Source organism: Oncorhynchus gorbuscha, linkage group LG13 (genome assembly GCF_021184085.1).
Source record: "Oncorhynchus gorbuscha isolate QuinsamMale2020 ecotype Even-year linkage group LG13, OgorEven_v1.0, whole genome shotgun sequence".
NCBI classification, from domain to species: domain Eukaryota; kingdom Metazoa; phylum Chordata; class Actinopteri; order Salmoniformes; family Salmonidae; genus Oncorhynchus; species Oncorhynchus gorbuscha.
Genome location: NC_060185.1, coordinates 99,706,809 through 99,722,646, shown reverse-complemented (window position 1 = coordinate 99,722,646; position 15,838 = coordinate 99,706,809). Strand labels below are relative to the sequence as shown.

At 47.5% G+C, this 15,838-nt stretch overlaps 1 protein-coding gene across 1 annotated transcript in view; it reads right to left on the bottom strand.

Moving 5' to 3' along the window:
* LOC123993773 (vascular endothelial growth factor receptor 3-like) overlaps positions 1–15,838 on the bottom strand; it is a 258,276-nt gene that overhangs the window by 35,715 nt on the left and 206,723 nt on the right. Inside the window, 8 exon segments of the mRNA XM_046296256.1 lie at positions 5,430–5,524; positions 5,834–6,002; positions 10,066–10,268; positions 10,522–10,626; positions 11,958–12,093; positions 12,686–12,792; positions 14,401–14,532; positions 15,433–15,579. Of these exon segments, the coding sequence (XP_046152212.1) occupies positions 5,430–5,524; positions 5,834–6,002; positions 10,066–10,268; positions 10,522–10,626; positions 11,958–12,093; positions 12,686–12,792; positions 14,401–14,532; positions 15,433–15,579 (1,094 nt within the window).

Sequence of the window (15,838 nt, the reverse complement as noted above, 5' to 3'; positions counted from 1 at the left end):
ACATAGTGGGAGGGAGGAGCTTCACCAACAACAGTGGGAGGGAGGAGCCTCACTAACAACACAGTGGGAGGGAGGAGCTTCACTAAGACAACATAGTGGGAGGGAGGAGCTTCACTAACAACAGTGGGAGGGAGGAGCTTCACTAAGATAACACAGTGGGAGGGAGGAGCCTCACTAACAACATAGTGGGAGGGAGGAGCCTCACTAACAACACAGTGGGAGGGAGGAGCCTCACTAACAACACAGTGGGAGGGAGGAGCCTCACTAACAACACAGTGGGAGGGAGGAGCCTCACTAACAACATAGTGGGGGGGAGGAGCTTCACTAACAAAACAGTGGGAGGGAGGAGCTTCACTAAGATAATATAGTGGGAGGGAGGAGCTTCACTAAGATAATATAGTGGGAGGGAGGAGCTTCACTAAGAAAACACAGTGGGAGGGAGGAGCCACACTAAGACAACATAGTGGGAGGGAGGAGCTTCACTAACAACATAGTGGGAGGGAGGAGCTTCACTAACAACATAGTGGGAGGGAGGGGCCTCATTAACAGCACAGTGGGAGGGAGGAGCCTCACTAACAACACAGTGGGAGGGAGGAGCCTCACTAAGACAACATAGTGGGGGGGAGGAGCTTCACTAACAACATAGTTGGAGGGAGGAGCTTCACTAACAGCACAGTGGGAGGGAGGAGCTTCACTAAGATAACATAGCGGGAGGGAGGAGCTTCACTAACAGCACAGTGGGAGGGAGGAGCTTCAATAAGACAACATAGTGGGAGGGAGGAGCTTCACTAACAACATAGTGGGAGGGAGGAGCATCACTAACAGCACAGTGGGAGGGAGGAGCTTCACTAAGAACATAGTGGGAGGGAGGAGCTTCACTAACAGCACAGTGGGAGGGAGGAGCTTCAATAAGACAACACAGTGGGAGGGAGGAGCCTCACTAAGACAACACAATGGGAGGGAGGAGCTTCACTAACAGCAGAGTGGGAGGGAGGAGCTTCACTAAGATAACTTAGTGGGAGGGAGGATCTTCACTAAGATAATATAGTGGGAGGGAGTAGCTTCACTAACAACACTGGGAGGGAGGAGCTTCACTAAGATAATATAGTGGGAGGGAGGAGCTTCACTAAGATAATATAGTGGGAGGGAGGAGCTTCACTAAGAAAACACAGTGGGAGGGAGGAGCCACACTAAGACAACATAGTGGGAGGGAGGAGCTTCACTAACAACATAGTGGGAGGGAGGGGCTTCACTAACAACATAGTGGGAGGGGCCTCATTAACAGCACAGTGGGAGGGAGGAGCTTCACTAAGATAACATAGTGGGAGGGAGGAGCTTCACTAACAGCAAAGTGGGAGGGAGGAGCTTCACTAAGATAACATAGTGGGAGGGAGGAGCTTTACTAAGATAACACAGTGTTAGGGAGGAGCTTCACTAACAACATTAGTTAGTGAACAACACCCTGTCACCTTTCGAGTTTGCCCTGGGTTACCAACCCCCCTTGTTCCCCACCCAAGAGGTTAAGGTTGCGGTACCCTCTGTCCAGGACCATATGCACTGTTGTCATCATACCTGGAGGAAGGCCCGAGCTGCCCTTCTTCGTGCCTCCGCCAGGATCCAGTCCCAAGCTAACTGTCACCGTACTTCAGCTCCAGTCTACACCCCAGGCCAAAAAGTATGGCTCTCTTCGAAGGACCTGCCATTGAAAGTGACATCTAAGAAACTCCCCCCCCGATTCATTAGTCCCTTTGAAATGGACCGTGTCATTAACCCCTCTGTGGTGCGCCTGATAACTCCCAACCTCTCTCAGGATCCTTCCATGTATCCCTGATTAAACCTGTCTCCTCCTGCAGCAGCCCCTCGGCTCATCGATGACTGTCCTGCCTATACCATCCGGCAGCTTCTGGACGTTTTCCGTCGGGATCATGGCTGGCAGTACCTGGTGGACTGGGAGGCATACGGGCCTGAGGAGCACTGCTGGACCCCTCACTGCTACATGATTTCCATACCTTACACCCAGATAAGCCCAGGCAGGTGCCAGGTGGCGTTTGTTGAGGGGGGTACTGTTACATCTGCTCCTGCCACGCCCTCTACTTCTCATCTTGTGTCTCCCTAACCTGCCGCCACTCCCCCAGTGCTCTCTCCCTCTCTCTCTGAGTGGGTGTATGTGAATGTGTGAGTGGAGACAGGTGTGCTGGAGGCAGAGCAGATCCCCACCAGCTGCAACCTGTTCCATAATCAAGACCTCTACAAATACTCAGCCCTGCCACTTACACGTTGCCAGATCGTAGCCTCTGCTCAGTCAGTGTGCATTTCAAGCGATTTGTTCCTGCACAGATCTTGTTATCCTGTTGAGCCTGTTTTTCCCTAGCATGATGCTGCTTTTCCATCCACTCTGACTCTGGCCCCTGTCTCCAGTCCCTCGTCTCGTCAGTCCTTCCCTGGAAGCTCTACTGCTTCCTTGGATTCTGCTCCAGATCTGCTTACCCTGCCCTTACTCCCCTTGCCCCAACCTCAGTTCCTGGTTCCCTGCTACCCGCCTGAGCTTCCTCTGGCCTGCACCCTATCTACTCCAGCTTGTCAATAAATACATTAGTTTCCTTGTCCCTGTCTCCATGCCTGAGTCTGCACTTGGGTTCACCTGCTCTGCCACAAGTAACAACAACTGCTAAAATCTTAGTTAAACTTGAAGAACTATATGGTATGTGTGAATCACTAGCTAACCTGAAAATGACATTTTTCTATGCTAAACAGGCTGGCGGAGAACATGTGGGGGGGATTACAGGAAGCATTCCAAAAGTGGAAAATTGCAAAGCCTGATGGTTCAGCCACCAAGGTAGACACATTGCAAGACCAGGTGATCATGGCTCTGCAACCAGGTGCCGTAAAGAAAAAGACCTCCATATGTATTGGTCACGACTTTGACAAGAGGCAAGGGAAACGGGGAGAGCGTACAGAGTGAAGGCTTGGCAGGTGACCAGAGAACAACCCTCTCTACAAGACCCTGCTGCTCAAAAAGAAACAGACACACAGAGGAGTTCTTTAGTCACAGGAAGTCATTACGGGGGGGAGCTAATGCTGAAGGAGCAGCGACCCAACCCGACGACCCTAGAATGTTCCAGGACAAGGGTGACGTGTTTTTTCCCCAGCAGAGACTGTACTGGGATGACCAAGGCCACCCGTCTGTCTTCACTGCAGAGTGAGGTAGGGCACATACCCACTGCTTTAAACCGGAATGCCCGGCCACTGTAAGGCGAGTGGACGGGGTGAGCACTGAAAAGCAGAATGAGTCAATCAAGCCCGTTTTAATAGGGGAATGTCATTAGGTGGAGGTTATTGCAGGGGGAATCGCTGTGCCTTGCCTACTGGACTCTGGGTACCAGGTGACCATGTTTAGTGAATCCTATTTTCAAAGACAATTCAAACACAAGCAGCCCGGGGAGAAATAATGATTAGAATGGCTAGCCTTAATAGCTGCTAATGGACTTCAATTCCCTTGTTGGGTATGTAGTGCTGGACTTCCTATGTAATACTGACCCAGCAATGGCCCTACTCACCCGGCAACATTCAGTATGGATACCCCATGAAACTGAGATGTTCTATGGACTACCATGTTCCAGAGCCTCCTGGTTAGATGGAATACCGTGTTCCAGAGGCTCCTGGTAAGATGGAATACTGTGTTCCAGAGGCTCCTCCTGGTAAGATGGAATACTGTGTTCCAGAGGCTCCTGGTAAGATGGAATACTGTGTTCCAGAGGCTCCTCCTGGTAAGATGGAATATTGTGTTCCAGAGCCTCCTGGTTAGATGGAATATTGTGTTCCAGTGCCTCCTGGTTAGATGGAATACTGTGTTCCAGAGCCTCCTGGTTAGATGGAATACTGTGTTCCAGAGGCTCCTGGTTAGATGGAAGACTGTGTTCCAGTTGTTCCTGGTTAGATTGAATACTGTGTTCCAGTTGTTCCTGGTTAGATTGAATACTGTGTTCCAGTTGTTCCTGGTTAGATGGAATACTGTGTTCCAGAGCCTCCTGGTTAGATGGAAAACTGTGTTCCAGTTGTTCCTGGTTAGATTGAATACTGTGTTCCAGTTGTTCCTGGTTAGATGGAATACTGTGTTCCAGTTGTTCCTGGTTAGATTGAATACTGTGTTCCAGTTGTTCCTGGTTAGATTGAATACTGTGTTCCAGTTGTTCCTGGTTAGATGGAATACTGTGTTCCAGTTGTTCCTGGTTAGATGGAATACTGTGTTCCAGTTGTTCCTGGTTAGATTGAATACTGTGTTCCAGTTGTTCCTGGTTAGATTGAATACTGTGTTCCAGAGGCTCCTGGGAAGATGGAATGGAAGATGGAATATCCAGTCTACAGCAGTAGACTGGGTATTACCTACAGTCCTTAGTGAGAGACATCAGTAGACTGGGTATTACCTACAGTCCTTAGTGAGAGACAGCAGTAGACTGGGTATTACCTACAGTCCTTAGTGAGAGACAGCAGTAGACTGGATATTACCTACAGTCCTTAGTGAGAGACAGCAGTAGACTGGGTATTACCTACAGTCCTTAGTGAGAGACAGCAGTAGACTGGGTATTACCTACAGTCCTTAGTGAGAGACAGCAGTAGACTGGGTATTACCTACAGTCCTTAGTGAGAGACATCAGTAGACTGGGTATTACCTACAGTCCTTAGTGAGAGACAGCAGTAGACTGGGTATTACCTACAGTCCTTAGTGAGAGACATCAGTAGACTGGGTATTACCTACAGTCCTTAGTGAGAGACATCAGTAGACTGGGTATGACCTATAGTCCTTATTAAAAAGAAAAAGTTTCAGTATCTCTCCTCAACATGTTTTTAGGCTTAATCTGTGTCTAAGAAACAAGCCCAGAATGTGTTATTATAGCATTACACCTCCTCCCTCCTCCTCCTCCTCTTCCTCCCTCCTCCTCCCTCTTCCTCCCCATCCTCCCTCCTCCCACGCCCGTCAGACTGGTCTCTAGAATCTCTGTGGTTTCTCGGGAGATCAATATGGTGTAGTGCACTACTTTAGTCCAGAGCCTTATACCACACCATGTGTGGTTCATGTGGATCTGGGAAACTGGCCCGGTACAGTATGTATTATTATATATTACACAGCTTGTTCTCTATAATCTCTTTGTGGTTTCTAGTTTTTAAGGAAAAATCTTCTAGGGCGATGGGTTTTTAAGGAGAGGTCTTCTAGGGCGATGGGTTTTTAAGGAGAAATCTTCTGGGACGATGGGTTTTTAAGGAGAAGTCTTCTAGGACTATGGGTTTTTAAGGAGAAATCTTCTGGGACGATGGGTTTTTAAGGAGAAGTCTTCTAGGACGATGGGTTTTTAAGGAGAAATCTTCTGGGACGATGGGTTTTTAAGGAGAAATCTTCTGGGACGATGGGTGTGTGGATGCTGGGGAAATACCTTTCGTGAGGCCAGGAACTCCATTCCCCTGGCCACCTGGAAACTATAGCAAATCAGATCTTCTATAGTGAGAGGAGTCTTCCATAGATCTTCCACTGGAGGGAGGGAGGGAGGGAGTGAGTGAGGGATGGGGGGAGTGAGTGAGGTATGGGGGGAGGGAGGGAAGGTGGAGGGAAGGAGAGAGAGAGGGAGGGGGAGGGAGGGAAGGAGAGAGAGAGGGAGAGAGAGAGAGGATTTAACTCAGCTATAACTTGTCTTAGTTCTATATTCTTGAGGTTCAGATAGAGCTCTTCAGTCAAAAGGTCAAGGCTGACCTTTCAGCCCCAAATCCCATCGACACGAAGACATTATTTACGTCAGTCTGAAGTTAGGATTCAGCCAATACAACAATTCACACGACTCACTTTTCTCCACAGCAGGAGTGTGGCTCTTCTGATTGGACTTGCTGGGTGACTGATTCTGGAGGCTGCCAGTAGAGGAGGAGGACGGGGAAGGTGGGAGGCGGGCTCTCTGCTCCACTTGTCCCGCCTCTATCATGCGTCTCACCTGGCTCTGAGTCTTAGGGGAGCGGTCCTGAGGAACACACCGGTACATCATGTAGGTTACCATCTACACATTGGCCAGGATTTAATCCAATCACACTTCATCATTGAACTTTGTGCCATTTAATGGTAATCTCCGATCGAGTCGACACAAATGTGGTCTCCGTGAACGTGGGACATTGCCTTTAAAACATGCAAAGCGCTATAGGATTGAATCCTGGACTTGGTATATTTCAACAGGCATTGTGTCACAGGAAGAGAGCCTATAAGCCACAACAGACCGTTCACAACCTGTCATAGTAAACCCTGTCATAGTAAACTCTGTCATAGTAAACCCTGTCATAGTAAACCCTGTCATAGTAAACTCTGTCATAGTAAACCCTGTCATAGTAAACCCTGTCATAGTAAACTCTGTCATAGTAAACCCTGTCATAGTAAACCCTGTCATAGTAAACTCTGTCATAGTAAACCCTGTCATAGTAAACCCTGTCATAGTAAACCCTGTCATAGTAAACTCTGTCATAGTAAACCCTGTCATAGTAAACCCTGTCATAGTAAACTCTGTCATAGTAAACCCTGTCATAGTAAACTCTGTCATAGTAAACCCTGTCATAGTAAACCCTGTCATAGTAAACTCTGTCATAGTAAACCCTGTCATAGTAAACCCTGTCATAGTAAACCCTGTCATAGTAAACTCTGTCATAGTAAACTCTGTCATAGTAAACCCTGTCATAGTAAACCCTGTCATAGTAAACCCTGTCATAGTAAACTCTGTCATAGTAAACCCTGTCATAGTAAACCCTGTCATAGTAAACTCTGTCATAGTAAACCCTGTCATAGTAAACCCTGTCATAGTAAACTCTGTCATAGTAAACCCTGTCATAGTAAACTCTGTCATAGTAAACCCTGTCATAGTAAACCCTGTCATAGTAAACTCTGTCATAGTAAACCCTGTCATAGTAAACCCTGTCATAGTAAACTCTGTCATAGTAAACCCTGTCATAGTAAACCCTGTCATAGTAAACCCTGCCATAGTAAACCCTGTCATAGTAAACCCTGTCATAGTAAACTCTGTCATAGTAAACTCTGTCATAGTAAACCCTGTCATAGTAAACTCTGTCATAGTAAACCCTGTCATAGTAAACCCTGTCATAGTAAACTCTGTCATAGTAAACCCTGTCATAGTAAACCCTGTCATAGTAAACCCTGTCATAGTAAACCCTGTCATAGTAAACCCTGTCATAGTAAACCCTGTCATAGTAAACCCTGCAATAGTAAACCCTGTCATAGTAAACTCTGTCATAGTAAACTCTGTCATAGTAAACCCTGTCATAGTAAACCCTGTCATAGTAAACTCTGTCATAGTAAACCCTGTCATAGTAAACCCTGTCATAGTAAACCCTGTCATAGTAAACCCTGTCATAGTAAACTCTGTCATAGTAAACCCTGTCATAGTAAACTCTGTCATAGTAAACTCTGTCATAGTAAACCCTGTCATAGTAAACCCTGTCATAGTAAACTCTGTCATAGTAAACCCTGTCATAGTAAACCCTGTCATAGTAAACTCTGTCATAGTAAACCCTGTCATAGTAAACCCTGTCACAGTAAACCCTGTCATAGTAAACCCTGTCACAGTAAACCCTGTCACAGTAAACCCTGTCACAGTAAACCCTGCCATAGTAAACCCTGTCATAGTAAACCCTGTCATAGTAAACCCTGTCATAGTAAACCCTGTCATAGTAAACCCTGCCATAGTAAACCCTGTCATAGTAAACCCTGTCATAGTAAACCCTGCCATAGTAAACCCTGTCATAGTAAACCCTGTCACAGTAAACCCTGCCATAGTAAACCCTGTCATAGTAAACCCTGTCATAGTAAACCCTGTCATAGTAAACCCTGTCATAGTAAACCCTGCCATAGTAAACCCTGTCATAGTAAACCCTGTCATAGTAAACCCTGCCATAGTAAACACTCACCATCACATTCCATTCACCTCTCACATTGTTTTCTCAATTCAACCCAACCATGTGTAAATGTTGCATGTAATTGTCTCGTCGCTCTGGATAAGAGCGTCTGTTAAATGACTTAAATGTAAATGTAAATGTCTCCTAGTGTCCCCCTGATAAAACAGTTATGTTATGTCAATCATATATTCAAGGCCTGATACCCAACAAGGGCCCAAATAACAAGAAATCCATAGTGTCAGTAGATTATACTCCATGAGTCAGCAACTAACGAGGTAGGAAGAACTCTCTCTTGGCTCTCAGGTAGTTGGACAGGTTAGGGGTTAGGGGTTAGAGGTTAGAGATTAGGGTTAGGTTTTACTCTGTAAGGTAGGAAGAACTCTCTCTTGGCTCTCAGGTAGTTGGACAGGTTAGGGGTTAGGGGTTAGGGGTTAGAGATTAGGGTTAGGTTTTACCCTGTAAGGTAGGAAGAACTCTCTCTGGGCTCTCAGGTAGTTGGAGAGGATAAGGGTTAGATATTAGGGGTAAGGGGTTAGAGATTAGTGGTTAGGGGTAAGGGGTTAGAGATTAGGGGTTAGTGGTTAGGGGTAAAGGGTTTAGAGATTAGAGATTGGGGGTTAGAGATTGGGGTTAGAGATTGGGGTTAGAGATTAGGGGTAAGGGGTTATGGGTAAGGGGTTAGAGATTAGGGGTTAGAGATTATGGGTTAGAGATTAGGGGTTAGAGGTTAGATATTAGGGGTTAGGGTTAAGGGGTTAGAGATTAGGGGTTATGGTTAAGGGGTTAGATATTAGGGGTTAGAGATTAGGGGTTTGGGGTAAGGGGTTAGAGATTAGAGATTAGGGGTTAGGGTTAAGGGGTTAGAGATTAGGGGTTAGGGTTAAGGGGTTAGAGATTAGGGGTTAGTGGTTAGGAGTTAGAGATTAGGGGTTTGGGGTAAGGGGTTAGAGATTAGTGGTTAGGGCTTAGAGATTAGGGGTTAGGGTTAAGGGGTTAGAGATTAGGGGTTTGGGGTAAGGAGTCAGAGATTAGAGGTTAGTGGTTAGGGGTTAGTGGTTATCGGTAAGGGGTTAGAGATTAGGGGTTAGAGATTAGGGGTTAGAGATTAGGGGTTTGGGGTAAGGGGTTAGAGATTAGAGATTAGGGGTTAGGGTTAAGGGGTTAGAGATTAGGGGTTAGGGTTAAGGGGTTAGAGATTAGGGGTTAGGGTTAAGGGGTTAGAGATTAGTGGTTAGGGGTTAGAGATTAGGGGTTTGGGGTAAGGGGTTAGAGATTAGTGGTTAGGGTTTAGAGATTAGGGGTTAAGGGGTTAGAGATTAGGGGTTAGGGGTTAGAGATTAGGGGTTAGAGATTAGGGGTTGGGGTTAGGGTTAAGGGGTTAGAGATTAGGGGTTAGGGTTAAGGGGTTAGAGATTAGGGGTTAGGGATTAGGGTTTAGGGTTAGGTCTTACCCTGTAAGGTACATTTCTTTTGATACTGTCTCAAAGCTAACTAAAAAGCAGCATTCCCCAAGAGAGGATGGCTTTCACTTCATCTCTTGGCTCTCAGGTAGTTGGACAGGTTAGGGGTTAAGGGTTAGAGGTGAGCATTAGGTCTTAGCTCTTTGCTCTCAGGTAGTTGGACAGGTTAGGGGTTAAGGGTTAGAGGTGAGCATTAGGTCTTAGCTCTTGGCTCTCAGGTAGTTGGACAGGTTAGGGGTTAAGGGTTAGAGGTGAGCATTAGGTCTTAGCTCTTGGCTCTCAGGTAGTTGGACAGGTTAGGGGTTAAGGGTTAGAGGTTAGCATTAGGTCTTAGCTCTTGGCTCTCAGGTAGTTGGACAGGTTAGGGGTTAAGGGTTAGAGGTTAGCATTAGGTCTTAGCTCTTGGCTCTCAGGTAGTTGGACAGGTTAGGGGTTAAGGGTTAGAGGTGAGCATTAGGTCTTAGCTCTTGGCTCTCAGGTAGTTGGACAGGTTAGGGGTTAAGGGTTAGAGGTGAGCATTAGGTCTTAGCTCTTGGCTCTCAGGTAGTTGGACAGGTTAGGGGTTAAGGGTTAGAGGTTAGCTCTTACCCTGTAAGGTAGGAATAAGTCTCTCTTGGCTCTCAGGTAGTTGGAACGGGTTAGGGGTTAGGGGTTAGAGGTTAGCTCTTACCCTGTAAGGTAGGAAGAACTCTCTCTTGGCTCTCAGGTAGTTGGACAGGTTCCCATACTTGCAGTACTCCACCACCACCATGAGGGGGGCGCTGGGTTTGGTGCATGCCCCCAGGAGGTTGACCACGTTAAGATGATTCCCAATGTGGATCAGGATCTTCAGCTCTGACATCAGAGCCTTGTGGTCACTGGCACACGCTCCCTCTGGAACAGAAGACATGGAGAGACCGGGTCAGGACACACACACGCAGACACACACACGCAGACACACACACGCAGACACACACACGCAGACACACACACGCAGACACACACACGCAGACACACACACGCAGACACACACACACAGACACACACACACACACACACACACACACACACACACACACACACACACACACACACACACACACACACACACACACACACACACACACACACACACACACACACACACCTTTCAGCATCTTCACCGCCACAGTGTCCAGGCTGTTGTTCTGGCTGATGCCAAAGATGGAGGCCTCGATGACCTTCCCAAACGCTCCATGACCCAACACCTTCCCTGAGAGAGAGAAACAGAAAAAGCCAGAGAGACAGACAGAGAAAAAAAAGAAAGAAAGAGAGAGAGAGAGAAAAGAAAGACAGAGAGAGAGAGAGAGAGAGAGAGAAAATAAAGACAGAGAGAGAGAGAAAAGAAAGACAGAGAGAGAGAGAGAGAGAGAGAGAGAGAAAATAAAGACAGAGAGAGAGAGAAAAGAAAGACAGAGAGAGAGAGAGAGAGAGAGAGAGAGAGAGAGAGAGAGAGAGAGAGAGAGAGAGAGAGAGAGAGAGAAAAAATAAAGACAGAGAGAGAGAGAAAAGAAAGACAGAGAGAGAGAGAGAGAGAAAATAAAGACAGAGAGAGAGGGAAAAAGAAAGACAGAGAGAGAGGGAAAAAATAAAGACCGAGAGAGAGAGAGAGAGAAAAAAGAAAGACAGAGAGAGAGAGAGAGAGAGAGAGAGAGAGAGAGAGAGAGAGAGAGAGAGAGAGAGAGAAAAAAAAAGAAAGACCGAGAGAGAGAGAGAGAGAAAAAAAGAAAGACAGAGAGAGAGAGAAAGAGAGAGAGAGAAAAAAAAGAGAGAGAGAGAGATTGTAATTGTGAAGACGGTGTGATATAGCTACCACTAATCCTAAAGTCCCTCCGGACAGCCACATCTGCCTATTTAATGAGGAAAATGTAAATGTATACATTAAAAAGTTAGAATGTAATAGGATTGTAATTCCAATGACCACAGGGACAAACAACAGCGTTATCATCCATCAGTCTGGACGGGACCAGACACTACCCCTCCAGACTGTGTCATCATCATCAGTAGCAGTCTGGGGTCCCATTCAACAGGAACAGGAACATTCATTAGTTTGGTTGATTCTTTTTGCCGACTCATTCCTTTATCCATTCATTCTTCAGTTTGTTTATTCTTTCACTCGTCCATATGCTCCCTCCCTCCCTCTCGGTCTCCATCCCTCCCTCCCAATATCCCCTCCCTCCCTCCCTCCCTCTCGGTCTCCATCCCTCCCTCCCAATATCCCCTCCCTCCCTCCCTCTCGGTCTCCATCCCTCCCTCCCAATATCCCCTCCCTCCCTCCCTCCCTCTCGGTCTCCATCCCTCCCTCCCTCCCTCCCAATATCCCCTCCCTCCCTCCCTCCCTCCCTCCCTCCCTCCCTCCCTCCCTCCCTCCCTCCCTCCCTCCCTCCCTCCCTCCTCCCTCCCTCTCTCTCGGTCTCCCTCCCTCCCAATATCCCCCCCTCCCTCCCTCCCTCCCTCCCTCTCGGTCTCCATCCCTCCCTCCCTCCCAATATCCCCTCCCTCCCTCCCTCTCTCTCAGTCTCCCTCCCTCCGTCCCTCACTTACCTAGTTGTAGTTTGTCCATAGATATCTCCCACTGGGAGGAGTCGTAGGGGAGGTATTCAAACTGCTCACCCAGAGGAACCTCCCCTGGGTCCATTATGATGGATAGATAGCCTGTCTTTATGTCTGCTGGGTTCACCTGGAGTGAGAGGCAGAGAGTGAGAGGCAGAGAGTGAGAGGCAGAGTGAGAGAGTGAGAGAGGCAGAGAGTGAGAGAGGCAGAGAGTGAGAGAGGCAGAGAGTGAGAGAGGCAGAGAGTGAGAGGCAGAGAGTGAGAGGCAGAGAGTGAGAGAGGCTCAGTGAAACATGGACATTGATATTTGGGCCAATAAACAATATCAGATATGAACAGTTGCTCAGCAACGACCCAGTTAGCTAGGAGAGTTAGCGAGGAGAGAGGAAAGCAGACTAGAAATAACATGTACAAATCCATAATGAGTCAATATAGCTTTAGCAAGGTTGATTTACTCTTGGGAGAAAGACTCAGTTGGTGCAACCCTGTGTTTCTGTGTCTCTGGTATCTGTTAGCGCCTAGACACGCTGATGCTTCATTTAGAGACTTGCGGTATTTGAACCTTGACTCCATTCCCCGTGTGTCTAAAGAGCTGAGGGAGATGGTAGAGAGGTGAGGTCAGAGTTCACCGTGTCACAGCCACTCTGATTGGAAGAGATACATTATGTTTTTGAACATAGGGAGTTCACGGGGAAGTGTGTGTGTGTGTGTTTTCTGACCCGTTTGACGTTGCAGAAGATGAGAAGGAGTAGAGCCCAGAAGAACACAGCGATGACACCCGTCCCAATCAGAATCATGATCTCCAAGTTAGCCCTGTCACTAGAACCTGGTGAGATAAACAACAACAACATCAGCCCTGTCACTAGAACCTGGTGAGATAAACAACAACAACATTAGCCCTGTCACTAGAACCTGGTGAGATAAACAACAACAACATTAGCCCTGTCACTAGAACCTGGTGAGATAAACAACATCAGCCCTGTCACTAGAACCTGGTGAGATAAACAACAACAACATCAGCCCTGTCACTAGAACCTGGTGAGATAAACAACAACAACATCAGCCCTGTCACTAGAACCTGGTGAGATCAACAACATCAGCCCTGTCACTAGAACCTGGTGAGATAAACAACAACAACATTAGCCCTGTCACTAGAACCTGGTGAGATAAACAACAACAACATTAGCCCTGTCACTGGAACCTGGAGGGATAAATAACAACAACAACAACATCAGCCCTGTCACTAGAACCTGGTGAAATAAACAACAACAACATCAGCCCTGTCACTGGAACCTGGAGGGATAAACAACAACAACAACAACAACATCTGCTAAACAGTGGATGCGACCAATAAACTTTATTAAAGACTTTTTGATTTCAATCAATCAATGAAATGTATTTATGAATCTCTTTTTAAATCAGCCGATGTCACAAAGTGCTGTACAGACAAACAGAAGGAAGCAGAGAAGAAGAGAAGAGAGGAAAATAGAAGGAAGCAGAGAAGAAGAGAAGAGAGGAAAACAGAAGGAAGCAGAGAAGAAGAGAAGAGAGGAAAACAGAAGGAAGCAGAGAAGAAGAGAAGAGAGGAAAACAGAAGGAAGCAGAGAAGAAGAGAAGAGAGGAAAACAGAAGGAAGCAGAGAAGAAGAGAAGAGAGGAAAATAGAAGGAAGCAGAGAAGAAGAGAAGAGAGGAAGATGGAAGGAAGCAGAGAAGAAGAGAAGAGAGGAAAATAGAAGGAAGCAGAGAAGAAGAGAAGAGAGGAAAACAGAAGGAAGCAGAGAAGAAGAGGAGAGGAAAACAGAAGGAAGCAGAGAAGAAGAGGAGAGGAAAACAGAAGGAAGCAGAGAAGAAGAGGAGAGGAAAACAGAAGGAAGCAGAGAAGAAGAGAAGAGAGGAAAATAGAAGGAAGGAGAGAAGAAGAGAAGAGAGGAAAACAGAAGGAAGCAGAGAAGAAGAGAAGAGAGGAAAATAGAAGGAAGCAGAGAAGAAGAGAAGAGAGGAAGATGGAAGGAAGCAGAGAAGAAGAGAAGAGAGGAAAATAGAAGGAAGCAGAGAAGAAGAGAAGAGAGGAAAACAGAAGGAAGCAGAGAAGAAGAGGAGAGGAAAACAGAAGGAAGCAGAGAAGAAGAGGAGAGGAAAACAGAAGGAAGCAGAGAAGAGGAGAGGAAAACAGAAGGAAGCAGAGAAGAAGAGGAGAGGAAAACAGAAGGAAGCAGAGAAGAAGAGAAGAGAGGAAAACAGAAGGAAGCAGAGAAGAAGAGGAGAGGAAAACAGAAGGAAGCAGAGAAGAAGAGGAGAGGAAAACAGAAGGAAGCAGAGAAGAAGAGGAGAGGAAAACAGAAGGAAGCAGAGAAGAAGAGGAGAGGAAAACAGAAGGAAGTTGTTGTTGGAGACGAAGGTGTGGACACAGGTGTGTGTGTGTTCCTGTCTCACCCAGCACTGTGACAGCAGCGGAGGAGTGTGCGCAGCCCCTCTGATTACAGGCGGTGCAGGTGTAGAGACCGGCGTCCTCTTCTCTGACTCGCTGGATACTCAACGTCCTGTTGGCGTCCTGTAGCTGCAGTCCTACACACACACACACAGCTGTCAATCACTGACACAAACACACACATAGTCATGCGCTTGCGCTCACACACCACTCTGGTAAAACACACACACACACACACACACACACACACACACACACACACACACACACACACACACACACACACACACACACACACACACACACACACACACACACACACACACACACACACACACACACACACACACACACACACACACACACACCCAACAAGCCTTGCTTGTCTGCTAACCTGACAGCTTCTCAGATTGATCCTCCTGTCAGCCCAGCCCCGCCAATCCTCCCGCCTTCCCCTCCCTCCCTCCTTCCCCTCCCCCGCCAATCCTCCCGCCTTCCCCTCCCTCCCTCCTTCCCCTCCCCGCTTCCTCCCTCCCTCCCTCCCTCCCTCCCTCCCTCCCTCCCTCCCTCCCTCCCTCCCTCCCTCCCTCCCTCCCTCCCTCCCCTCCCTCCCTCCCTCTTTTCATCTACCTCTCAATCAATCCATCTCTCACTCTCTCCACATGTCATGTATTTAATGTCTCCAAAGTGTCCCAGCTGTCTGTAGTCCTGCCAAACTGTCACTCAATCCAACCCCCTCTTGACCTCTAATACCTCAGAGACACTGTGGAAGCTGATGACTCATGTCTTCAGCAACAGGTGTGTGTGTGTATACCAGCTGATGTTAGCTTATCCTGTGGGAGATGGCATGGCATATACGGTGTGTGTGTGTGTGTGCCTTTGTGTGCATCCCCTTGTTTGTGGCTTTGTGTGCTTCCCTTTGTGTGTGTGTGTGTGTGTGTGTGTGTGTGTGTGTGTGTGTGTGTGTGTGTGTGTGTGTGTGTGTGTGTGTGTGTGTGTGTGTGTGTGTGTGTGTGTGTGTGTGTGTGTGTACCTACCTGACATTTGGTGCAGGGGCTGGTTGTCTTTGAACCAGGAGAGGTGTGGTGAAGGAGTTCCCACTACATCACACTCCATCAGGAGAGACTCACTGACATTCAGTGTCTGATTGGCTGGGTTGTGTCTGTACCAGGGGGCTTCTAGAGCTGGGGGGGTAGGTAGGTAGGTAGGTAGGTAGGTAGGTAGGTAGGTAGAGAGAGAGAGAGAGAGAGGAGAGAGAGAGAGAGAGAGAGAGAGAGAGAGAGAGAGAGAGAGAGAGAGAGAGAGAGAGAGAGAGAGAGAGAGAGAGAGAGAGAGAGAGAGAGAGAGAGAGAGAGAGAGAGAGAGAGAGAGAGAGAGAGAGAGAGAGAGAGAGAGAGAGAGAGAGAGAGAGAGAGAGAGAGAGAGAGAGAGAGAGCGAGCTCT